The following is a 26793-nucleotide window of genomic DNA, read 5'->3' on the forward strand; positions in this document are numbered from 1 at the left end:
CAGACAGCGCCAGTGTCCTCTCCTCTCTCTCCAACTCACTGTACCATTGTCATCCCCCCCCTCTCTCTCTGCCCCCCCCCCCCCCCTCCCTCCCAGTGGCTCAGACGGCCTGGTCAAACTGTGGACCATCAAGTCCAACGAGTGTGTGAAGACCCTGGACGCCCACCAGGACAAGGTGTGGGGTCTGCACGTCAGCCGCAAGGACGACAGGATGGTGACCGGCTCGGCTGACTCCAACGTCATCATCTGGGACGTGAGTGGAAAAAAAATCACTCCCCCCCCCCCCCCCCCTTCTGCGTCCCGGGCCCTGGGCAGGGACGTGCACAGATAGACTCTAGGTTTACAGCAGGGGTCTTCAACAGGGGGTCCGGGACCCCTAGGGGGTCCTCAGAGTTACTACAGGGGGTCCGCCAAATCTTTTTGTGATATGATTTTTCTTTTTACCATAACCACTCGAAACCTAGCATCCCTTTTCTGAGGAGAACTTTAGCCAAAAATAGCAGATCTACAAGCCCACAACGCCTCGCAGCGCGAGGCGTTGTGAGCTTGTAGATCTGCTATTTTTGGCAAAGAGGTATAGGTGTAGAGGGAAAAAAGAGCAGACCAAGTAAACAAAAAAAAAGTATGATTTACTTGAGCACCTGCCCCTCAAAATGTCTGTGCACGCCACTGCCCCTGGGGGACCCCGGTCAACTTACGCATACGGTGTTTAAGTTGTTAACACTTTGTCAGATAACAACAATAGGATTCACATTTTATCTACAGTCGTAAAACCAGGTTTGCGTCTCGCATGCTCCTGTGACACTATGGTATGTAATCATGTTCTTGTACGAGGCATTTCTCTCCCATTCATAACTTGTCTGTTGGCCTTCTTGGCCCCAGGTCAGGACCCAGGTACTGTACTGTATTTCCTCATACCGGCAGTGGTGGAAAAAGTACTCAAATGATTTACTTAAAGTACCAATACTGCAATATATAAATACTCTGTTACATGTAAAAGTCCAGAATTCTAAATTTACTTGAGTAAAGGTACAAAGGTATTGGCATCAAAATGAACTTAAAGTACCAAAAGTAAAAGTGCCAAAATGTTTCAAAATAGCAGATCTACAAGCTCACAACGCGTCGCATCGCGACGCGTTGTGAGCTTGTAGAACGGCTATTTTCACATAGCCTAGGTAAAAATAGGGCTTAAGAGGCTAATGTATGTTTTATAATATAATGATTTATATCTGCAAAGTAACTAGTAACTAAAGTTTTCAAATAATTGTAGTGGAGTAAAAGTACAATATTTGCCTCTGAGATGTAGTGGAGTAGAAGTAAAAGTATTGGAAATACTCCATTAAATTAAAAAAGACCTACAAATTTTACTTACTTGTACAGCACTTGAGTAAATGTACTTAGTTACTTTCCATCACTGGTCAGGACCCAGGTACTGTACTGTATTTCCTCATACCAGTCCGGTGCCTTAAACACATATTTGCCGATGCATGGCTGTAATTTCGAGGAAGCAGGCCCTAAGCTATATTAACTTACGTCTAGATTCCTGTAAGATGTGCTCCGCCCAAAGGGGCGAGCTCGTTCGTCTGGTTTATGGTTCTAAAGAAACGTCAGTCAGTCAGTCGTCATGCAGACTACAGAGATGCCGAAAGGATTAGAATTCCACAGATACTATAGGCTGCAGGATTGTTGAGACACAATGGAACTTTGTCGCCCTTACAACCATTTGACGGATGATGAGAAATGCCGTTCCCACTCACTTTGCAACAGAACGGATGCTCTCTAGGGATGGCCATTTGGGACACATTTTCTGAACAGCTTAATATTAATCGACTCGTTATTAACACATCCACCGCCAGAGGTTAATCTCATAATGTATTCACTAGTGCCAAGGTTTTATTGTTGTTTTTTGTTTTTTTCACGTCGCCATAAACCCCGTTAAAATCCTTAAGAATGCGCGATGCACTGTTTGTAAACATCGTGCACATGTCCCTGTGTCTCCCAGTGCAGAACACGTGTCAAACAGGGCATCCATGTTGTAGTTAGAACGGTTTATGTTAAACAGTGATGACCGAGGAGAAAAAACTACAAGGGAGAAAAAGGAGTTTTAGTGTGCGCTTTAGAATGGAGGCCGACGGGAACGGCAAAACCGGATCGCAAATAGTTCCGTTCCAGTGGTGTTACACTGAAATGGTCCGTGTAGAAAATTACAAAAAAAAAAAAAAATCGAAAAAAAAGGAAAAAGCACCCGGACCGTAGCACTACGGTCTCGGCGCTTAAAGTCCCCAGGACTTTTAGCAATGCGCAAATCTGTGTATTGCAAAAAAATATAGTAATTTGTGCATCCACTGTTGGTATGATAAATAGAATAAGGCTTCACAATATCATATCATTGTATGTTGGGACATACATACAGTCAGGGCAAATACAAATATTTATTTATACGTTGAGCGGTGCGCATGGATTAAAGGTCTCAGTCGCCAAGACTGATTAGAGTCATTTGGATTCCATGGAAGCCAGCTTGTCTTCTATGAAAGCATGTTGCTCAGCAAAAATAGCCGATCTACAAGCTCTCAATGCGTCGCAGACGCATTGAGAGCTTGTAGAAAGGCTATTTTCGGTTATTTTAAGATTAGAGCATTTGAAGTGGTCAAACTAGCAATATGTTCAGAAGCATCTTCCATAATATCTTAATCGTCTCGGATATTTAATATAAAAGCAACGGTTAAAGCCTGAATCTGTGAATTTGTGTTTTTGAACCCGTTGGCAGTATGTAGAACAGCAGGACCAACATTACTAAAGCATCCTAATTTTACATATTGTGTTCATCGTTTAGGAATCGGCGCTAGTGTGTGTGTGGGGGGGGGGGGGATCCTTTCACACTGTTTCACAAATCGCGCATTAGGTTTTCAGTCGTGAGATAAAATTTTGCTTTAATCCATGGGCGCGCTGTGGCCGGTTTTATCAGTTCCACTGTCTCCATCCCGCATCACGGTGTTTATCACGTACCCAGCCTTTATTTGTCTTGCTGTGGGTGAGACGGCCCAGATCTAATAACTTATCAGCCCTATTCGTGTAAACGTCTCCACCCAGGACTGATAACGGCATTATCTGACCAATCAGCTTCAAGCTTAAGATCCCCCGCATGCTGAACTGTCACCTAGTTGGAATCGATGCAGCGACCTGTGGCGGCAGGTCACTCACCCGTCGCCGCCCGGCCGATGCCCATCGGGAAGGACGCCATAGGGCAGGGTTTCTCAAAGTGGGTGCCGTGACACCAGTCCAGGGGGTGCCTCAGAATGTTTTGATAATATTTGGAATTGATCCATATCACTTTTAGGACCTACACCAGATCTCTTTGTCAAAAATAGCAGATCTACAAGCTCACAACGCATCGCAACGCGATGCGTTGTGAGCTTGTAGATCTGCTATTTTTGACGAACGTTCCACCCAGAGTGGTTAAACGTCAAGTATAGAATTATTTTCAACCTGCCCTGATGTAAATTGATATTCTCTCACGCTTTTCCTCATGGCATACTGTATCTTAGGCGAAAGTATTTACATTTTTAAGTACCGTAATATGACATAAATGGATGGATCCTATAAGTAAGTGAGTAACGATGTAATTCAGGGTGTCCTGGATGAAAATGTTATTTACAGGGGTGACCAAAAAGGTTTGAGAACCACTGCCATAGGGAACCGAAGTGTGAAATCCCTGCCGCTAGAAATAAACATATACCTGTCACATACCTGACAGAATCACCGGGCTGATTTGTCTGTTTTTGGAACACAGTTCTTATATGACGCGATGCTAGGTTGACTATCAAAAAAATGATAGGATACCAGGTAAACAATGAATTTAACAATGAGTTTGTCTAAATAACATGCTATCTAAATTACATTTAGATAGTAATGTAGTTAATCGGTCCCTGTACCGTACCGTAGTTATACGTGAAATGTGTCTTCTGCATTTAAGCCATCCTATTTCTTAGGAGCAGTAGGCTGCTATTAATACAGCGCCAGGGGAGCAGTTAGGGGTTCAGAGTCTTGCTCAGGGACACTTCAACACACAGATCTGGGCCGGGGGTAGAACCGGGAACCTTCTGATTCCCAGACAGACGGCCTCTCCACTCCACTGTAGCTAAACACGGTTCATGTCATGTTTTTTTCTGAATGAAGTGGTGAAGTACTATTAAAAATATCACACCCCGTGTGAAGAGAGTGGTGCCTTTGATGAGTATCGTATTGATGTTGTCATCAATGTTTGTTTATTGGACAGACATACATACATACATACGGACAAAGCCAGATATAGGAGTGGTTGGCACCACTCAAAAATAGCAGATCTACAAGCTCATAGCGCGGCACTTACAGTATGAGCTTGTATATCTGCTATTTTTTAATAGCCAAAGAAATCTTGGAATGACACAGATGCGTTCCCTGATGGAATGGATTAAACCTTTTAAGACATGAGGGCTGATTCTACTAATACTGCCCCACGTTGTGTCTGTGCCTGTAGGACGTGACCAAGGTGGAGCTGGCAGAGGAACAAGCTAAAATGGAAGGACAGATCGTCAAGTGAGTTCCCCCCAAAAAACACCTTCTGTATGGTCTCTGTCGGAGGTGGAAACCTCATGTGTGCAAAACTGTTACTTTTCAGGATTCAGATATTTTTGATTGTCTGTCCTGATGAACGTCTAACGACCGAAACGTCGAATAATAAAGAGCTACATTTTGTGCAAGTTAGTTGCATATTAGTGATGAGCGGGTCGGGTTTTTTCATGACCCGCCCCGCCCCGCGACGGAACCCAACCCGCCTCAACCCGCCCCGCGAACCCATATATAAATCTATGGCTCAACCCGCCCCGCGACCCGCGATTTTTCTTTTTAATTCTGTAAAATCATGGTCAGAAAAGAATCCCCAAGTATATTCAAACTGTTTTATTGTTATTATTCTTATTCTTATTAGGAATACAGACAAAACAAGAGCATGTGATTATTTTAATTTTTTTTGCGTGTGAGAGCGGCTGACCCGCTCACCCACAGCCCGCATAATTGCCTCTGAAATTCTGACTCGACCCACCCGTGCCGCGGGTTGACCCGCGGGTCCCGCGGGTTACGGGTCGACCCGCTCATCACTAATACATATCGTCACGAAAGCGTATCGCGATATATCGCGGGACGATATATCGGCACACCCCTAGTGTCGGTCCTGGATGGACTTCAAACTCATTACAGCGTAGATCCTGTAGTAGGGTGCTTTTTTTTATGATGGATTAAGTAGCTCTGTAAAATGCAAATAGTTATCAACTAACGTCAGTGTTTGGTTTGTTGCTGAGTTCTAAGTAATACAAATAATCCTTCCGCCTCTTTCTTGTGCGTGTGCGTGCGCGTGTGTGTGCGTGTGTGTGTGTGTGTGTGTGTGTGTGTGTGTGCGTGTGTGTGCGTGTGTGTGTGTGTGTGTTACACATGCAGGCAGCAGGAGTTGTCCAACCTACTGCACGAGAAGAAGTACCTGAAAGCTCTGGGCCTGGCCATCTCCCTGGATCAGCCTCACACGGTGCTCAATGTTATCAAAGGTACGTTAAATCTGACCCTGGATCAGCCTCACATTGTGCTCAGTGTGTGATTGATATACTTTCTTTGTGCGCTAGAAAAATAGCCTAATTATAAATTTGGCTTTATCAAAGGTCCGCTCTCACACTCCTTCCCTACCCTGCACTTCTTCACTCATAGTTTTTAACCTCGTGCCATTTAAGGTTCCCATGGGAAACAAATGCTTTCCCAGATGGATTCAGAATGGCTGCATGACAGGTGCTATGGAGGCCATGACAGCCTGCGGTTCATTATTACCCCAGGGTTACATTGGGTTCGTCAAAAAATAAACCCTCTGAAAATCTGCGCTCTGGTTTGGACATCACAGAGTGCACTTAACGAACGGCCAGGGTAGATAGTCGTTAACTCACGTGTTTTCATCCTTAAGATTTGTTCAAATGAACGTTAATTCATCTCATGTAAAAAACATGATTATTAGCTGTTGTGTTATGCATAGATAGCGTGTTAAATAATACTGTATAGACTCCACAGAGTACCAAATTAGCAGCAACCCTTGCATGTGGCTGTGTGCTCTTCAGTGCTCCCAGAGCGCAGCGCTCTGAATGTGTGAACGACGGAGAGCACCCTGGGGTGCACCCTCTGGTGCTTTCACCGCATATTTACCACCAATTAACGTCTGGAAACCAGCTGTGCTCATTGATACCGGTTACATCAGTGGTGATAATATGTATGAAGGGTGTGTGGCTGTGCGTGTATATTGCGTGACAAGAACTATGCTGAACAAAGTATGGGTATTAAAAATAAACTTGACGTGAGAAGGAGCGTACAGCACCTCTGCAGATTTTCAGGGAGTGTTTTGGTGACAAATAGTCACCTGAAGAATCATACTAAGAAAGGTATTTTAATGGTATTCGCTGTTAAGCCTGCAGCTTACTCTAGTCTAAACAAAGTCTACACTTTTTCCCGCCTTGGCAGGTCTTGCCAAAATGCGTTCTCGGAGGAAGCTCAAAACGCGTCGCACTGCGACGCGTTTTGAGCTTGTACAGTAGATCGGCTATTTTTGCTACTTTTGTGTGACATAGAATGACTAAGTAGGGCATTAATTGCGAGAAAAAAAAGTTAAAATACGGAGATAAGAGGTGTCTGCCCGACAGTATATGAAATGTGTCCCTCTGGAGTGAGTGTGTAAATATAGTGAACCTGATCCAGAGGAAGCTCATTTTCCAGAAGTACAGTACCTACTGTACATACGGGGGCGGCCATAGCTGAATGGTTAGTGAGCCCGCCTAGGGAGCCAGAGGCCCTGGTTGCCCCAGGTTCAATTCCAGGCCAGGCCAGCATGTGTCGATGAAATGAAATTTGTCCCTGCAAGCAAGACTCTTAACCCCTAATTGCTCACAGGTTCTCATTGGAAACAAGACCGCAAGGACTTTCATGAACGACCTGTTAAAAGGAATTATCATTATCCTTACTGATTGCTTTTGCAATCAGAGCGCCACGGCTTTGGAATGCGCTGCCAGAGGAGGGCATTCCACAGAGTAGAAGAAGCTCTTGATTGCAAAAGGCTGGGCTCCTAATTCAGTGGTTCTTAACCAGGGGGGGTCCCCACATGATTTTTTTTTGGCGGGGGGGGGGGGGGGGCTTTTAAGACCCCAATAAAATAAAGAAAAGACAAAGACCATTACTGCATCAAAAATAATCAACAAACTATACTATATAAACTATAAAAACTTTAAAATTGGTTGCGAACCACCGTCCGAATTGAGTAAAGCTTGCTCTTATGGTGCAGGACAGGAGAATTCATTAGCTACCATTAACCCACTGAACTAATGATAGGAACTTGTGTCACAATAAACATGTCTTTGTCATTGGAGTTACTCATCAATTGATATGGTAAATAACACCAGTGACACACTTCTGTAATAGTGCTGTGTCGCTGTGTCACCGTTCAGCCCAGTGAATGCTGTTCACTTTGTCTTCAGGGTCAGGTTTTTTCTCATTCCATTTGACACAAGTTCCTGCTGCAATAATGGCATTTATCTGTCTGTTATGCAACTTTCGGTAATACTGTATAAGCCGTGCTCATGTTGGATAAACGCACATGGAACATGTCAAGTTTATGCAATGCATCCAGTGAACAGTTCTACAGAAGTGATGAACATGCCATTTACTGTAAATGCTGTATGTATGTACTTTTACAGGTATGTACTTAGAACCAGTGGTGGAAAGTAGATAAGCTAAGTAGATTTACTTAAGTAAAAATGTTAGGTATTTGTACTTTACTTGAGTATTTCCAATTTCCAATACTTTCTCTATCTACTCCACTACATCTCGGTATCCAAATATTGTACTTTTACTGCACTACAATTGTTTGAACACTTTAGTTACTAGTTTCTTTGTAGATTTTGATTATTATTACAAAACATACATTAACCACTTCAGCTCTGTATACACTTGGGGCATTTGAAAAATAGCCGATCTACAAGCTCACAATGCGTTGCATCGCTATTTTGAAATAGGCTATTTTGAAAAGGTTTTTATACATTTTAAAACTTGAAATTCTGCATAATTAGTACTCTTACTTTTGGTACTGTAAGTACATTATGATGCCAATGCTTTTGTACTTTTTGAAGTACATTTTGAATTCCGGACTTATACTTGTAACAGCGTATTTCTACATTGCCGTATTGATACTTTTACTTAAGTAAAAAATGTGAGTACTTTTTCCACCACTGCTTAGAACATATCATGTGTCATTGTTGCTTCATAGGCACGAAATCTACGCAGATACGTTTCAAGATCCAAGAAAATTCTAGATGTTTTTGTTTAGTGTGTGAGGGTCGGGGCTATGTGCTATTGTGTGTGTGTGTGTGTGTGTGTGTGTGTGTGTGTAGCTGCCTCTAAACACAGGCAGGGGGGGAGGGGTTGACACCATGACCTGGTGTATGTGTTGAACCATGATGTGAAGCGGTTAGGTGGTGCACGCACATCCAAGTATTGCAACGGGTGCTGGATCCAACTGAATAAGTATAAACAAAGAAAAAGAGTCTGCACACCGTCTTACTGCTCCCGACAATTTAATGAATAGAGCGGTCAGTAACAACGTTTCGGCCGGTGTGGCCTTCGTCAGGTATACTGAAAAGTGTGAGGAGACTGGTATAAAAAGAACAGAGGAGGGCAGGATACACTAATCACTGATTGCAAGCACCCGGGGACAACACCCCAATTTGAGAGTCTATGACTCACAAGTTAACACACAGACCTATGACAATTACATAGAACTAGACCATACCCGGTCGGCGCAGCGCATCCGTGGGGGGATATGCGCACATGATCTGGCAATCCGGGAGGCAGTTCGTCCCATAGCTGGGCAGGCCCGTAACCATGGCGACATTGTTTGACACATAAACGCTAATAAGAAGCTGAGATTTGATGAAATTGAAAAACGGGCTTCACAGTTGCGTTCAGATGGTAATGGTCAATGGCTGTGTGCAAAATCAGAGCAATTGCTCCAGCCACTGAGGAGAACCGGGTAGCTTCACGTACTCACGTACTCACCTACTCACCACTACAGACAGAGGTTACTAGAATTATAGTAGGATAGCCATTATTCTTTGGTGGCCATCAGGAAAGAGGGAAACATTTATGGTGAATAATTGTCTATACCCTATACAAAATACCAGTCTACCACAATGTTGAACCATGATGTGAACTTGAACATCATTATGTGCACTGTGTGTTTGTTTGACCTTGTGACCTTTGCATTGTCCCCCCAGCCCTCCGGCAGACTGGAGACAGCTCTGAGCTGCTGGAGAAAACCGTGCTGAAGCTTCGACAGGACCAGAAAGGTGACTTGTTCTTAACCTGTTACACCTATTCACACAGTGGCCATTTTGCTCTTATTATAGTTATTATAGTTCTTAAGAGCAGAATGGCCACTGTGCACAAGTGGCCAATAAGGGTTTACAGGGTTTATGCGAAAACCGGAAAAAGATACATTTTCGTGGCTTTCAATAGGCATTTTGGAGATAAAGGAAACTGCGGAGCAGCCCCGCAAATCAACCAGTTTTTTATCCCACATGAAGTGAACAGAGCACATACTACTTTGAGTGCGCAATGTGAGAGCAATGTCATTTTTCTGTCTTCTATTTTAAATAATAAAGCTGTTGTTGTTGTGGGTCCTCAGAGTCTCTGCTGCGGTACTGTGTGGTGTGGAACACCAACGCACGGAACTGCCAGGACGCCCAGGCTGTGGTGAGGGTCCTCCTCACACACGTCCCCCCCGAGGAGATGCTGCAGTACCAGGGGGCCCGAGCCCACCTGGAGGGCCTCATACCCTACACAGGTCAGTGGAGATCATTGCTCTTGTGAAATAAGTATACACAGGGGTGCACATAACAGGTGCGCATGCGTCGTCAACATGCATGCTGTGCGGCACATCAGACGAAGGGAAGCGCATTCGCGTACCAACAGCTGGGACCGCTGGGACAGGAATTTACTTCCTGAAGCCACGCTCACACAATCACGTTAAAGCACGCGTCGGCCCCATACACAACCATTAGGCGGAGGGGGAGGGGACGCATGCTGCACGTGATTGTGTGAGTGTGGCCTCGAATCCTGACACAGACACAGTCAGTCGCGCGACTCGCACGCAGCACGCTGCTGGCTTTGTTACAGGCACTCGTCACCAATGATGAACGCACCGTGATGGTGCAAAATATGCCGTGAACGTCCCAATCTGGCGGATAAAAGCAGCGCAGCACAGGGCACCAACCTTGGGGGGGGGGAGGGGGGCAACCAATCGGCGTGAAGAAAAAAAAAACGTCGAAACACGGCGGAATGTAGAAGCAGGGCGCTACAACGTTGACAAAACGGCGCCGGGGGCACCGGAGCTTTTATTTACCATTTATTTGGTGCGCACCAAGTAACATCTCCAGGTTCTCCCCTGAGAACTGGACCAAAAAAGTTATGTGCACCCCTGAGTATACAATGTTTTCCAAGCATTTTGACATCATGTCAATGTCAACTTTTCATAATAGTCAACCCCCCATGTATAAAATACTATGTCTTTAGTGGTTAAAGCTGTTGTCTCTTCACAGACAGACACATGCAGAGGATTGGCCGCCTGCTCCAGGCCTCCATGTTCCTGGACTACATGTGGCAGAAGATGAGAGTGACGGGAGCACAGGCCAGGTGAGAGAGCGTTTTATCTGCCACATTTCTTTTCCACGGTTGTCGGAAAAATGGTGGAGGAGGCGGGATTCAATACCGGGAGGTTGAGACTGTCAGTCTAATGATCAGCGGGGCGCGCTACAGAGGCAGGTGATGAAATGGGGTTTCGGGGTGTCCTTCTTGTCTCGTTCTTGCATTCAGCCAATCGAATCGCAAGCAAGCAAGGGGCGGTGCTTGGCAGAACCTAGTTACCATTGAATTACACGTCAGAGGCAGAAACCGCAGAAACACTCAAATGCTTCGTCCAGCAATCCAGTCAGGCCACAAGCCAACTGGCTTTCCACCTCCAGGAAAGCCACATCTCATATGGAAACGTGTTGAGCACAGAAAAGACTACTTTTAGATTAACTCCAAATTGCGAGATTGACGTAGGTTGAAAAAAAAAAGGTGGTTAATTCTAGAATAGAAAATGCTGTGTTGTCACAATGTTCATTAATAAAACGAATCGGGTGGATTCAATGTGGATCTCGGATATAATGTGGCCAGTCTGTGATGTCAGTCAGTCGTCTATGACGAAGATATGATATTTCATTTTTTTCTTATTGTTGTGATACTTTTGGGCGCCTTTGGCCTTTATTCAACACAGTAGTAGAGAGACAGGAAACGGGGAGAGAGTCGGCGAGTGGAGCAAATCCGCCGCCAGGCTCGGTAATCGAACCCGGGGCAAACTGTCAGGCATCAAAGCCTATTATGTGGTACAATAGAAAATACCAACGAGCACTCTCAGTATATGATGCAGTTTACGGGTGCACGGCTCACGAAGATTCACAGTAAATAAAGCAATAGCCAGCACCCCGAAGTCCTTCTGGTACTTTTAATTCATATGCAGCATGGATAACAGAGCACACACGGACGCGTTTCGGCGTCAAGCCTTCTTCAGCGTGTAAAATTAGTCAAATACCAGTAGATCATTTTTTTTAAACACAGTTCATATAAGTACACTCCCTTGACTTTCTGTCATAAACAGGAATGCAGTGATAAATGCAAAATACAAAGAGGGGTATAGGGATTTATGTGATGTATAAACAACTGTGATGAGGCCTATTAACTAGCCTGTCTTTAGACGGACCGACTTCCGTGTTGCACCCCGGTCCCCCTATATAAATGTCCCCAAATGTTTGCATTATCATACACACTGAAGAAGGCTTGACGGCGAAACGCGTCCCTGTGTGCTCTGTTATCCGTGCTGCATATGAATTAAAAGTACCAGAAGGACTTCGGAGTGCTGACCATTGCTTTATTTACTATTATGTGGTACAACCTCAACCACTTGGCTGTCAGTGCCCCCCGTCCCCGTCCCCGTCTGTGACAAATCTATGACACATAACTCCAAATTTGACCAAGTTTACATCCCAATCCGAGCCCCTTTGACTTCCGTTTATAAAAATGTGTTAAATATTTAAAAATGTATAAAACGTGGAGGTACTCGTGTTGCTTACTGACGGTGTGCATACCAAGTTTGACGCTGATCGGCTTAAGGGTTTAACTCCAGACAGACACAGACAGACAGACAGACCGACCGTCCATCACGCAGCCCTATTGCAGCCCTATTGTTGGCCTCGTGTGGATTTCACTGAGCATTGTGTTATGGATAATCCAACTGGTTTGCCCTTTTGCGTGACACTGGACTTTCTGTGTGACATTCCCGTTCAAAGAAACAGAATATGGTTCAGGTCACGTGATCCGTCTGTCCTCGTGTGTCCTTCCACGCGACACGAAAAGGATCAGTAACCGATCTACGGTAAAAATCACGCGTGCAAATGCCAGTAAGGAACAGAAAATGGTTACACGTGGGCAAACATTTGGCCCTCGGATCCCCATCTGAACATGTTTGTGTGCCGGGCAGGGACCCCTAGGTGCCGCGCTATGAGCTTGTATATCTGCTATTTTTTGAATAGCCAAAGCTAAGTGGTTAAAATGATTGTGACGCTATGTTAACTCATTTTAGCTGGGGACCCCCTGGTACTGCATTTCACATACATCTAATCCAATCAGCATTGCCTAACAATAGAGGGGTGGGGGATATGGGGCGGGGGGGATGGGGGACATGGCCAAACACCCAAAGGAAGCTTTTTTCTAGTTTCATGAACGTAGTGTTGATTTCGTCGACTAAAACTATGACGAAAAATGTTGGTCGACTACATTTTTTCACTGACAAACTAAATAAATATAAGGTACGATGACTAAAACTACTGTAAGACTAAATATACAAACAAAACAAATAGTTGACTAAAATGTTAGTGAGGGATCTAGTGGAGAAGAGATCCAGTAGAACTAAAAGACAAGTCATTTTATGTTTGGTTGTGCTCAGGTGTTGCGCTCTGAAAATAGCAGATCTACAAGCTCACAACGCGTCGCAGCGCGACGCGTTGTGAGCATACATTGAACATACATTTTAGTCGACTAAATCAACTGTAGATTTAGTCGACTATAATCTTATGGTATTTAGTCGACTAAAACTAGACAAAAACTAAAAAATGTCAGATGAATAAAATATGACAAAAAATTTGCTGTCAAAATCAACACTGCATGACTGACTAAATCCCAGTGACGTTGTCTTCTCTCCAGCATGGACCAGGATGATGAGGAGATGGACGCTCTGACAGAGACACAACCTCTGTTTGTGATGGACAAAGACCGCGGTGAGGCCGGAGACGATCAGGAGGACGAGGACAAGGAGGAGGAGGAGGAGGAGGATGGTGTTGATGGAGAAACCACACGCCCCGCAGCAGACATCATGGAGGTAGATGATGATGATGAAGAGGTCAGCGCCACCCAGAAAGCCTCGCTCAACGGCGTGGGAAACGGAGCAAACGGCCGAGCAAACGGCGCCGGCCACCGGTATGGAAGCAAGGAGGACGAGGAGGAGAGCTCTGCGGAGGAAGATGAGGAGGAAGAGGACGAGAAGGAGGAGAAAAATGACGAGGATGAGGAGAAGAACGGGGAGGAAGAGGTGAAGAAGAACGGGGAGGAAGAGGAGAAGAACGGGGAGGAAGTAGAGAAGAAGAACGGGGAGGAAGTGGAGAAGAATGGAGAGGAAGAGAGGAACGTGGAGGAAGAGGAGAGGAGCGGCGAGGCGGCTCAACCTGCAGCCCAAGCGGTGAAGTGTCGACCAGCCGCCTCCTCGCCGCCTCCTCCTCTGATACACCCCCAGGCTCTCACCAGCTGACGGGGGGAATCTCCACAAAAAATAACCCAAGAAAGGTGACTCAGTCCTGGGTGTGGAAAGACCCAGGAAGTCCCCCCCCCCCCCCCCCCGTTGGCGGGTGGACTGTGGACTCAATAACATGACTGTTCGGGAACACGGACTGACGGACGGACACATCCTGGATGGCCGACATTAACGCTTTAAGGCGGGGGAACGCATCTGTCTGTGTGTCGTTTTTAGATTTCTTTGGGCTATTTTTTTTATTAAAGAATTGGGGAAATATGTGCAAATCTTTGAATATATACATTTTTTTAACTCAAATCTTTGTTTCTGGGGGGGTCCCTGGAACAACATATTTTGAGATGGGGGTCCGCGGCCAACTACATATCATTTTGGGCGGTCCTTGACATGAAAAAGTTTGAGAACCACTGATGTTATAGCAACATAGTTTTTTTTTTTCAAAAAACTGTTTGGATTTAGAAGACATTTGTAGAATCCCCCAGAAGCATTAAGATTTGAGTTACAAATGTTCGCTTTAAGAAATATATATATATTCAGAGATTTGCACGAATTTTCAAGATTTTTCAAAAATAGCAGATCTACAAGCTATTTTTTTATATCCAAAGAAATCTAAAAATGACAAATGCGTTCCCGGTCTTAATGGGTTAAACAACAGGACTGCTTTTATTGGCCTCCTGTCATCTTGGCAGCTGGTTCTCGACTAGTTCTAATCCAGATCGGACGCATAAATTCATAAAAACTCTTCTCTTTTTTTCCTGTGTGGCTTTTCTGAACCAAATACATGTCCTGATCGACGGCATCAGATTGAGCTATTTGTCATCAATCGGTGTGTCCACACTTTGACCACATGAACCCTAGCCGCTCTTTATTGTGGGACGAACATTATCCGGAAACGGCTGATCTACAAGGTCAAGACGCATCACATTGCGAAGACGTTGTGAGCTTGTAGATCAGCTATTCTGTGCTCAAAATGTTTAGTGTAGATTGAAATAAGGAGCAGGCATAGTATATAGACCCCAGGTGGTCAACTCATTATAATAGTGGTTGCATTGGTGAAAGGAAGGAATTGAACATTTATTTCAAGTATGACCCTCACAGACATCAAATAACACCTGTTATGAATATCCTGAGCAGGGATTCCCCAGTATTTGTCTTTACCTGCCCTGCCCTGCCCGGGGTTCCCCGGTGATTCTGTCTGTCCGCTGGCTCTCTCCCACGTTGTAAAGACCAGCGAAACAAAAGCTCCTTTATATTGCTTGTTTTATATTTTGAAAATTATGTTGGTAATAAAAATGTATCAAGACCTTTTTTTAGTGGTGTTTTATCAACCTAAAATGTGTTTCTTATTTATGATTTTCTTTTGAATCACGTTGTTTATTATTCTCTATATCTGGGGTGATGCAACTTTGATGATGGAGAGGGCCACTATGTTTCCACACTCACTCCAGAGGCAGGGCCACATTGCACATTATGCTGTTGGGCAGACATTCTATCTATGTCACACAAAAGTAGCAAAAGTAGCAGATCTACAAGCTCTGAGCTTGTAGATCGGCTACTTTTGAATTGGAATCCTGAAAGGCAACATTTTGTTGTACTTATGTTAACTATATGAACTTAAATACAAATACATTAAACATAAAAGACGATAGAGCTTTAATACTAGTCATTAAGCCTGATGACTAGTGTTACTGAAGTAATTAAAGCGGGTCATGTTTGCATGTTTGGAATGGTAACAGCTGAAATCAATAATATATCAGCATTACGATAGTAACCTGCGGGCCGCATTAAGTGAAGGTGGGGGCCGCCAGTTGCCCTGTATGCTCTATATGATGCAATTCATCATCAAATATAACTGGCTACAGCAAGTGTTCCATCTAGGAAAAAAAATAAAATACGCACCCCAGTATGATGCTCCAATAGGAGAATTATAATGGTGTGCAGGCTTTATTCTTGTTTCTACTGCTCAAGTTTTGATCCAGCACCCAGCATGATATGGGACGTGCGGGTTATTTGTCATCGTTTTGACAGAAAAGTGCTCTGCCATGCCAAGCATAAATTGTAATTTCATGCCCATTGTACTGGTGGGTGTCATCGTGTTAGTCATGGATATCATTGTGGTTTCAGTGACATGCTGGCTCTACGCCAGAATAAGTTAAGAATGGAGGACAAGACAAGCTTTTGATTTAATTCCACCCCTACTGTGTGTGAGCAGGAGAGAACAATGCCAGGCTGAGAGTTGGTACGGCACAGGTTTATTTAAGGGAATGCTCGTCAAACTGGTTTGGTTTTGGTCTGGTCTGTCACACCTTTGAGCTGATTGTTGTTTTTTTACTTGTGAAAAACAAACTAAACTACTGTATTAATGACCAATCAATATATATTGTCCATAATCCTCAGTGTAGTGGATTATGGACAACATTGATTGTTCATTTATGATTGGTTGCGATGTGTTGTGAGTGGGGTTCTAGTATAGACCCCTGAGGGACTCCGGTCAAAGTATTTGGTTCAAGTGGTTATGCAACAGCAAGGTACCAACACAGATGTATGAACAGGAAAATGGGCCGACTAAGAAATACTGTATGTTAGAATTCACCGTTCTTTAGCTGGAACAATGCCCATTAAGGAACATTCCATACATGAAGGTTAAATGAATCAGCTGATCGTGATCTCATGTAAACATGCCGGATTTAGCTAGAAGCTAAAATTACATCCGTTGTCCCCACAAAAACATGGAAAATACAGAAAACTACCCAGTGTTTAAGAATACCATACCTAGTTTAAGCCTAACTAAAAAACCCAACTACTTACGAACAAGTCAAATACCTAAAACGGCAAAATGTGGACATTTTAAGGGACACAGGGTAGATACGCCTGATAGAGTTACAGTATTGGCCATTAGTGTCTTGCCATTGTCTGAAAAATGAAAGTCACCATTGGAGAATAAATGATTCAATGAAGTCACTCCGAATAATGTGAACGCACACAGAATTTAGATGGTCATAAATGGTTGCATTTAATGTAAAACACACTTAAGAACTTTGATGGTCTGATAGACAAATCAGATCTACTCTTTTTACACAATCTGAACACACACACTTCCACTATGGAAATACATTTAAGACTCAACACGGTGGGAAATAATTTACATATCCTAAACTATTAATGACAATTGTCATGTTCATAAGTAATGCAGCCTGTCATTAGAATGACATTGCATGCATGCAGTAATTCAGTAGATTTAAGAAACAAATTTAAGTGATTAAAATGAAAAACCTTTTAAAGTACGCCGGTCACTCAAATACAAAATGCAATTAACTTTAAAAAAAAAGTAAAAGTACACACAGAATCTGACCACCACCTTAGGACTGTGAATCAGATCATCCTAGTATCAATACATTAACTCATTCACTGCCAGAATTATTTCTGGCGCGTTTGAACACTGCCATATTTTTCATTGAAAAAAAAAAAGTACTCAGGAGCTGAGATACAGAATTTTTAAGTTTTAAGTTAACAAGGAAGTGGATGGGAGTCTATATCTTCGAAAAATCATATCTCCTTGGTCTTTGGGTCAAAAAAAAAAAAAAAATCAAAAAAAAAAAATTTATAAAAAAAAAATATTTTTTTATTTTTTTATTTTTAAAAAAGTCGTTTTAGTCGTTCTAGGCAGGCATGGCTTATGGACAGAAGTCGTTTTAGTCGTTCTAGGCAGGGAATGAGTTAATAGAACAATAAAACTCATACAGTAAACAATGTCACAGCAAGTGTGCTGCGATATGAGCTTATATATCGGCATTTCTTTAGAAAAAACGTGACAATTTGTGCAAATCTTTAGTTTGAACATATGTATTTGAGTTACAAATGTTAGCTTTAAAAAAAATACATTCAAAGATTTGCACAAATTCAAGATTTTTTTTTAAATAGCCAAAGAAATAAAAAGTCAGTTTTAATGTGTTAAGGCAGCTTCATAGTTGTGTTAATCGGGCGCGTTGGCCCCAAGTTACAACATATCATTCTTCCACAGGACAAACTGTCTATCCAGGGTTCCATTTGTAAAAAAAAAAAAAGAAAAGTTTAAATTAAATAAATAAGACTCTTTTAATCCCACGGGGGAAATTCAGTTTAACCCAGCTGAGTGCTGCCCACAGAGGAGGGTTAAGTGTCTTGCTAAGCGACACTTCGTCACGTTGCTGGCCTGGCATCGAACCTGAGGCAACCCGGTGCCTAGCGGCTCCCCAGGCAGGCTCTCTAACCAGTCAGCTATGACTTAGATTAGAGATGATTTATTTTATTTTATTTAACCTTTATTTCACCAGAGAAATCACATTGAGACTAGTGTCTCTTTTACAAGTGTGCCCTGGCCAAGAGAAGAGGCAAATAAAATGTTACACAGCTCTGCCAGTAACGACAATACAGGACATAACAAAACAAAGACAAACATGACATCCGTAATACCAAAGACCTACTACCAATAGCACCAATACAGACTATTTAAAATACTAATAACAACAATACATCATAAAACTAATAAACTAATATAAGACTAAGATCACAGCAATTGCTACTTGTCAAAGCAGGAGCAATGGTTGGAAAATGTGCCCATGGCAATCCTCTTAAAAGACACTAGAGGGATCAATGAAGCCAATTTTAATCTGGTCTGTAGATCGTTCCACGACCAAGGCCCAAAAAACGCAAGGGTTTTTTTCCCTGCCTCAGATTTAGTAGTGGGTACGACATAGCGCATCCAGGCATTCGATCTGAGGTTAAGCGAATTTTGGACAAGATTAAATTTTGAACAAATGTACGAGGGGGAATTTCCAAGAATGGCTTTATATATAAAAGTGTACCAGTGTAGCAACCTGCGAGATGCTAAGGAGGACCACCCTACTAGGGAATACAGAATACAATGATGTGTCCTATAGGTGGAGCTGGTAATGAACCTCAACGCAGCATGATAAAGGGGATCAAGTCTACCCAATATTGAGGGACAGGCGAATCGATACACAATGTCGCCATAGTCGAGTTGCGACATAAACAGGCCAGTGACCAGCCTTTTCCTTGAAGCAAAAGAAAAACAGGACTTCATTCTATAAAAGAAGCTTACTGTGAATTTTAACTTCTTAATCAACGCTTCAATGTGATGATTGAAGTTTAACTTGTTATCCAACCAAATTCCCAGATATTTGTAAAGCACCACCCATTCGATGGTTACTCCTTCCAAGGTGGTGATATTTGGGGGGATAATGTCAGCTCTATTTGGAGTAAATAGCATGGCCTTGGTTTTTTGGCCGTTTAATAGCAATTTGCTATTTACCAATTCATGCTGCAATGAGACAAAATCTGAGGCCAAGTTTGACACTGCTACATCAAAAGAAGGAGCACAAGAGTACAGAATTGTGTCATCGGCATACATATGATACTTACAATGCTTAGATTGACTACAAATATGATTGACATACAAGAGAAAAAGCAATGGACCAAGAATGGAACCTTGGGGGACTCCTTTCTCAAGGGTGATGGAATCAGAAATGGTATCACCAAATTTGACACACTGTGTGCGGCCAACTAAATAGTTTTTGAACCAACCAAGCACATTTTGGCAAAAACCAGCTTTAGAAAGGACCTTGAGCAGTACGTGAGGATCCACGGTATCGAAGGCCTTACTCAAATCAATGAATAAGGCCGCACAAAAAGATTTCTTACCCAGGGCTGCCCTGATGTCGTCGATAACATTAAGGCATGCCGTTACAGTGCTATGTTTTGCTCAAAAATGGAAAAAAAAATCGAAGCCAAACGTATCAGACCGTCTACATTTACCAAGAGAAAATGCATGAATGTAATTCAGTCTGTCTGAGCAGAAGCCAGAGAGGAGGAGATCAAAAGCAAAGGCATGGATGTGCCCCCCCCCCCCTCCCTCAGCAAATAGAACCCAGACTACTGCATGTCAAATAACAGTCTCTGCTTCAGCGCTTGCTTCAGTAGCATTTCGTACAACTCAGTACATCTCTACGGGCATGATCATGTGACGATCATGTGACGATCATGTGATGATCATCGGCGCGGGCGACCCGGCTCTGTTGAGGTTCTTGCGGGTGACCGTGGAGCAGCGGGTGAGGATCTCCTGGGCCTTGGGTCTGGGCGGCACCTTGGGAGACGTGGGCCGCTTGTAGAGGCTGGGGTCCGAGGTGCTGGGCATCAGCGTCACCCCCCCTGCGTTGGGGCTCAGATGGTGGCGGCTGCTGCTGCCGCTGCTGCTCGAGACCATCGTCTGCTGAGACTGCCTGCCCGTCGGGGGAGGGTTGTAGCTTTGAGACGACTGCCTGCCCTGCCTCTGCGGTTCGTCGGCGCTCAGGTTGAAGTTGGAGCCTTGCGAGTCGGAGCTGAGGCCGCTGATGCTGAAGTCGCTGCTGTCACTTCCGAAGCTGTCCTCGCTGTCCACCTGCGTCTGGCCGGTCCAGCGCCGGTCCCCGGCGTCGTCCAGCTCCACCGTGATGACGGGCGTGGTGGGGCTGGTGGGTAGGTTGGCCCTGTGCCCCATGGGAGTGCTGGCTCCCACGGGGAGCACGCCGGCGTCGCCCCCCAGGCTAGTATTGGCCCTGGCGATCACCAACTGGAGCTGTTGAGCGTCGGGCATTATGTCGGTGGCGGGTAGCGAGCGTGACCTTTGCACCGTCGGGGGCAGCAGCAGCTCGTTGGACGAGGAGGAGGGGGAGGGGAGGCGGACGCCGGGCACCCGCAGTGCTGGGATCTCCAGCGAGTGGCTGTGCTGGAGGACGCCGGGAGGAGAGGCTCTGGGTCGTGAGGGCAGGTCCAGGGAGCTGCTGTGCATCTTGTTGGTCATGCGGTTGCAGGGGTTGCAAGGGTTGCTGTAAGGCTGCAGGAACAGCGTTGGGACGTAGCCCGCCTTCCCCTTGTGCCTGTTGGACAGAAAGAAGAGAGGGTCAGAGTTCTGGTAGTTAACCACTTGACTCCCTAACACAGTGGTTCTCAAAACTTTTTCCAGGTCAAGGACCCCCAAAATGATATGCATTTGGCCGCGGACCCCCATCACAAATATTTAGTTCCAGGGATCCCCAGAAGCAAAGATTTGAGTTGCAAATGTTAGCATAGATATTCAAAGATTTGCACACATTTTCCAAAATGGCAGATCTACAAGCTCTGTGAGCCTTTGGTGTAAAGGTAAAAGGTGCCTATAGTATAGACTGAATCATCATGACGTCACCACGGCCTAAAGTGTATTTCCGGTTAGAGAACGCCAGCAGCGTATTATTCATCAACCTCATTTCCGGAAGAACAGGACACTATGATATAATTGTTACTGACTACAGGTTGACAAACTAGACATTCTGTAGCTAATGTTCTCAGACGTTCTGCCTGGAAATACCCGTTTGTTTACGAACATTCAGATCTTGTCTATAGAACCCTTGAGGGACTCAGGTAACTCACCAAGTATACATCATTGCTTTCGGGGCAGAAATCCCTCATCTCCAGATTTTTTTTCTTTGTGTTTTTTCATAAATGAATGCCCTACTTGATCATACTACAGCATCACTCAAAGGTATAAACAATAGCAGATCTGTAAGCTCAAAGCGATGCGTTTTGAGCGTGCAGATCTGCCATTTTTTTAATTTGAAGCCTGAAAAGTAACCGTTTTAGACATATGAGGTGAATGAGAGGTCAAAAGAAAATTGACCTCTGGCTTCCTCTGAACTAATGTTATGCAATATATTCTGAGAATCCCGTCGGGCTGATAATCTACAGCTAGAATCTGCAGCTTGCTTCAGACGTGTGAAGTCAACCGGAGCAGAACAATGCATGCTATTCATTCAGAACAATAGAGAGCAGTCAGTCCTCATGTTGTTGCAAAGTTTGTTTCCGCAAGGCTGATGGTGCAGCGTTAGCCTGTTGCTTATAATGATGACGAGTTTGCACTTTGCAGAGTTATCTGTGCATGACATGTAGTCTCCTGTCACTGATCATAATCAAAATGCCTTAGCTGCTGTATCTGGACAACCATGCATCCTTGCCTGTCGACAAGATAGATATCTATCTATCTAATCGACCTGTCATCTTTTGATGACAGATCCAGACCAATGTCCATGACAGGCACAAAGAAAAAGCTCATTCGAGCCTTGTAGATCTGCTATTTTTGATAAGTTTGTGTGACGCTGTAGTATGATCAAGCAGGGTGTTAATTTACGGGGAAAAAAAACACAAATAGTTCAAACATGGAGATGAGGTTTCTGCACCGACAGCAACGATATGATAAATTCCACATGGTTTTAGAAGCATATTAGTGTACCTAATGATATGATAAATTCCACATGGTTCTAGAAGCATATCAGCGTACCTGATGAGCCACCAGCCGTTGTCAGACTTCTGCAGGACCTCCACCTGCGTGCCGATCTCCACGGACAGCTCGTCCCCCTTGGTGGCCTTGTAGGTCCTGACCGCGATGTACTCTGTACCTGGAGGTGTGACAACATGTGACATCACAGAGTACATTATCACTCACATTTCTAGAGAGGCAGAGTTTTACTTAAAGTAGGGTAAGTGATAATTGTTGGTTAAAACAAGTGTTTTTCTTTTGTTGAAGCTCTATATTCTGATAGCAATGCATTTCTATAGAGTACTTTGTTCAGTAACAGGGGTCTCCCCGTCTCTCCAGCTCTTTAATAAACAGGAAATACATTTTCAGGTGGGTTGCCAATTTCTACCAATCAGGAGTGAGTACCCAGCTGGTCTTGGATGAAGACGAAGGAACCGCTGGTGCATAATACACAGCTTCAATTTTATAGTGTTCCAGTTACAATGTCTGCTCCATTTCTTTGAGTCATCACTCACTCCAAATGTCACTTGTTTATCCTGTATGGAGTCTCTCCTGATTGGATAAAATTGGTATCCCGACCTAGAAAATGTGTTTTCTGTTTACTAAATCTGGAGAGACCCCCCGTTACTCTATACATAGCAATACACACTACCTTTAAGTGTTGTGTAGGGCCTTACCTCCTCCTTGAGCACCGTCCACATCATCTTCCTCATAATCCCCAACATCATCATCATCGACGACTTTCTCCAGGTAGGGAGCAGGAAACCACGCCATGTTTTTGTTCTCATTCTCCACCAGCCACCAACCTGGCAACACATAAACAAACAACAGGTGAGATTAGGGCTGGGTCACCATTATGACATTGTATAAAAAGAAGCGGGGCGAAGAGGATGAAGGGATAATGGTCTCTCTCTCTCACCTGCTTGGTCTTTGATGAGCACATCCAGCCTCTCGTCCACGGCCACTTTGAAGGCTCTGTTCTTGGTGTCCTTGGTGTCGAAGGCGGCCACGCAGCGGTACGTCTCCGTCACGAAGGGCTGTGTGATGTTGGTGGCGTGGTCGACGTGAGCGCGTCCTCCTCCTCCGCCTCGTCCCTCCACCTCGTCCGACGGCACGATCATGACGCTGTAAAGACGATGAGAGAGAGAGAGCGCCGCCATGAGTATACGTTTGGAGGGTATACAGCTTCTCCACAGTTCAACAAAAACACAGCATGTTGTTTGTGTCCTACTGTAACAGGGTTTCCCAACCAAGTTCACAGGGCCTTGTCTTGCGCCATAGATAGATCACAGGCTTTGTCGGTCCATTTTTTTCTGAAAATAATCAAGCTAACACGTCCCATCGGAACACATTTGTGTGCTTGTAGCTCTGCCATTTATCACATGAGAACGTATATAGGACTCAAGTGGTTAGCAACTTAGCATGTCTGAAAAAAGGTGTTTGCACGTGTGAAGAAAAAAAGGTTCAGAAACCAGTTCTATGAAGACGTTTTGGGTGCTAGACTAGGGAAGACGGTAAAGTACACCCTAAAGCAGTGGTTCTCAAACTTGTCCAAGACCCCCAAATTGATATGCATTTGGCTGCAGACCCCGCCCCCCCCCTCTGAAAATGTTTCCCCAGAAGAGAAGATTTGTGTTTAAAAATGTAAAAGTAGTCAACATGTTCCAATACTTTAAGATTAATATTGTTTAAAGTCAGGGGTCTTCAACGTTTTCAGGTCAAGGACCCTCTAGCTGAGACAGAGATGAAGCAGGGACCCCCTCTATATTGTATAAAATTGTGTTTCAGATTAAACTTCACCTATACCTCTTTGCCAAAAACAGCCGATTTACAAGCTCGCGCTGCAAGGCGTTGTGAGCTTGTAGATCTGCTATTTTTGGCTAAAGTTCACCTCAGAAAAGGGATGGGTATTCAAGTGGTTAAGGTAAAAAAAAAACATATCACACAAAGATTTGGCGGACCCCCTGTAGTAACTCTGAGGACCCCCTAGGGGTCCAGGACCCCCTGTTGAAGACCCCTGGTGTAAAGCACAGCGTGGCACAAACTGATGCACTGTGAGCTTGTATATCTGCTATTCTTAAAATAGCCAAAGTAAAAAAAGATAAGGGGTTCAAATGATTTTGACGCTGCATTAACAAACGTTGGCTGGGGACCCCCTGCCCGGACCACACCACTGCCCTAAAGTAGGGCCATTTCCCCAGAAGGTCATCGGTTACCTGTTCTTGGAGAAGTCGCTCTGCAGGTCCTGGTCCCTGGGGTGGAAGAACTGGGTGAGCTCTGAGTTCTGGGTGACCCGTGGGTCACAGCTCAGCAGCTCGTTGCAGTACTTCTCCAGGAGCTTACAGCGGAGGATGGATCTGCTCGCCCCCTTCTTCTTCACGCGCTTCCCCTTCATCTTCACGTCTGTTTGTAAAGACACAAGAGACATCGATCAGTCAGTCAAACTATTTATAAGACACCTTCCATACATCGGGTGCCACTCAGATAAAGCCCAAAAAAAAAGCAATAAAGAACCTAGTTAAAAAGCAACGCTAAAAACGTGCATGCATCTTCAGATTTTCTTTTAGAAATGTCCATATATATATATATATATATATATATATATATATATATATATATATATATATATTCATTTTGAATTTTTAGGCTATATTTACATTTAGTTTATAAATGAGGGGCCAAAGACATACAATAATATTTACATTTAAGGCCCAATATATTTCTACAAAACCTATGATATTCATGGTCGAAAAAATTAAAAGTTATTAGTTTTGTTATTCTTATTAATAACTCATTTCTACTTCCATTCAGCTTGTTTGAATGCTTGGACCAAACAGGAGACAGAAATCTCACAAACAACCTACCTCGAAACTTGGGGATGGTCCTGTCTGATTTCTTCAGTGCACTGGCAGGTGGAAAGATTTTCTTCATCCGTTTCTGCAATGTAAAAATATATATAAATATAGATTTATGCATAGGGCAATACAACTTGCCACGTGAACTTATGGCTATAATAGCATTGAAACATTACTGCGAGTCTGTAGGCCTGTATGTATTCGCCTACCAGTTGGTACTTACGTGAATTACATTGAATTCCTCGAAGCTTCGGTAAACTGCAATGTTGTTCTGATCTGACCAAAGTACTTGCGACATATACAGCTGCAAATGGAAATCATGAACATTTGTATTAAAACAGGAAATCCTGCAGAAAATCAAGTAGAGTTTCAAGAAAATGAATAATAATTCGTAATTTTGCATGTTTGCTAGGGGAAGTGATTTTCTTTGGTTAAAATAAGTGTTAAATAGCTCTGTATTCTTGTAGTACTCATTACTAGAGTGTTCGGTTACAGGAGTCTCCATGTCTCTCCAGCGCTTTCATAAACAGAAAATACATGTTTTCAGGTCAGGATACCAATTTTATCCAATCAGGATAGAGAACTCAACTAAATTCGAACACTATAAAAATTAAGCTGATAAATTGTACTCTGTTTATCAAAGAGCTGGAGATACAGGGAGACTCCTGATTAGTTACTGACTAGCCCCGTTTGGAACTAACCTGACACCGTCAAATGCAAGAAGCTTGCCACACATCTGGCTAGTCAGGTTAGTTTGGAACCTCACTTCCACTAAGCTCAGAGATGAGGTCCCGCTGTACCGGGTCTCGGCAGAGGTAGAGTCCGTCTAAATGCAGCGAAGATCAGCTTTTTGCAACATCGTATCCAAAAAGTAAAGGTAGTCCAAGATACCTACAGATGTTTGACATTTCACCGGAAAGTAACATTTTACAAACGGGGATGAAAAACCCCGTTTAAATCGCTTATTTAGTCTGTCAGCCTGTAGCCATGTTTTCCCATTGTATCCGAATCGGGAGAAGTACTGACACCTGCCGCCGGGGGTTCTTCCAGGTTGAATTGGAAAACATGGCACAAGCTGTCAGACTAAATACGCGATTAAAACCCGTTTGTAACATTTTACTTTCCGGCTAAATGTCAAACATCTCTAAGTGTCTCGAACTACATTTACCTTTTGGATGCGATGTTGCAAAAAAGGTGATTTTCACTGCATTTGGATTTTGGACTGACTCTACCTCTGCCGGGACCGGAGACAGCGGGACCTCATCTCTGAGCATAGTGGAGCGTGAGGCTCCAAACGGGGCTTTAAGTTACTGAACAGACACACACACACTATCTATAGCACAATGATTACTATCAGAACAAAATGCTTTAACCTTTTAACCAAAAAAAAGGTGTTTGTTTTAACCACAAAACATCACTTTAATACCCTACCTTTAAGATCAGATTATAATATACTTATAAATCTACTTACTTTGGTCTTTTCATGCAGCAGCACTCCAGAGACCCGCACACTGATAGGATACCTCGGCCCTAGATCCGCCATCCTGTTCTCCTGTTAGACTGAACGTGAAGGTAAAGGATTCCAGATGAACAGAGACTCCAGACGGTGGACCTGATGTAGGACAGACAGTCAGTCTAGTGTGAAGTGATGCTCCGCA

The 26793-nt window shown here is 43.9% G+C and overlaps 2 protein-coding genes and 1 long non-coding RNA gene across 3 annotated transcripts in view; 2 read left to right on the forward strand and 1 right to left on the reverse strand.

Annotated features, from left to right (window-relative positions):
- LOC311055164 overlaps positions 1–15257 on the forward strand; it is a 105116-nt gene extending 89859 nt beyond the window's left edge. Inside the window, exon 2 of the long non-coding RNA XR_014601766.1 lies at positions 14952–15257. This is a non-coding gene — a long non-coding RNA (uncharacterized lncRNA). The remainder of the gene's footprint in view (positions 1–14951) is intronic.
- Positions 1–15257, forward strand: part of tbl3 (transducin beta like 3) — a 44031-nt gene extending 28774 nt beyond the window's left edge. Inside the window, exons 17-23 of the mRNA XM_084071152.1 lie at positions 97–253; positions 4517–4575; positions 5473–5576; positions 9330–9401; positions 9740–9898; positions 10653–10746; positions 13354–15257. Of these exons, the coding sequence (XP_083927278.1) occupies positions 97–253; positions 4517–4575; positions 5473–5576; positions 9330–9401; positions 9740–9898; positions 10653–10746; positions 13354–13954 (1246 nt within the window). The 3' untranslated portion in view covers positions 13955–15257. The remainder of the gene's footprint in view (positions 1–96; positions 254–4516; positions 4576–5472; positions 5577–9329; positions 9402–9739; positions 9899–10652; positions 10747–13353) is intronic.
- A 1702-nt stretch (positions 15258–16959) lies between these two features.
- Positions 16960–26793, reverse strand: noxo1a (NADPH oxidase organizer 1a). The gene is made up of 8 exons (XM_084073104.1): positions 26607–26793; positions 25359–25439; positions 25145–25217; positions 24497–24683; positions 23200–23405; positions 22958–23086; positions 22302–22419; positions 16960–20868 (listed from the first exon to the last, which is right to left on the reverse strand). Exons 1-8 carry the CDS (start codon positions 26676–26678, stop codon positions 19992–19994), a joined length of 1743 nt encoding a protein of 580 aa, XP_083929230.1. The 5' UTR covers positions 26679–26793; the 3' UTR covers positions 16960–19991.

This window comes from Gymnoscopelus microlampas, assembly GCF_963454915.1.
Source record: "Gymnoscopelus microlampas genome assembly, chromosome: 11".
Taxonomy (NCBI): Eukaryota; Metazoa; Chordata; class Actinopteri; order Myctophiformes; family Myctophidae; genus Gymnoscopelus; species Gymnoscopelus microlampas.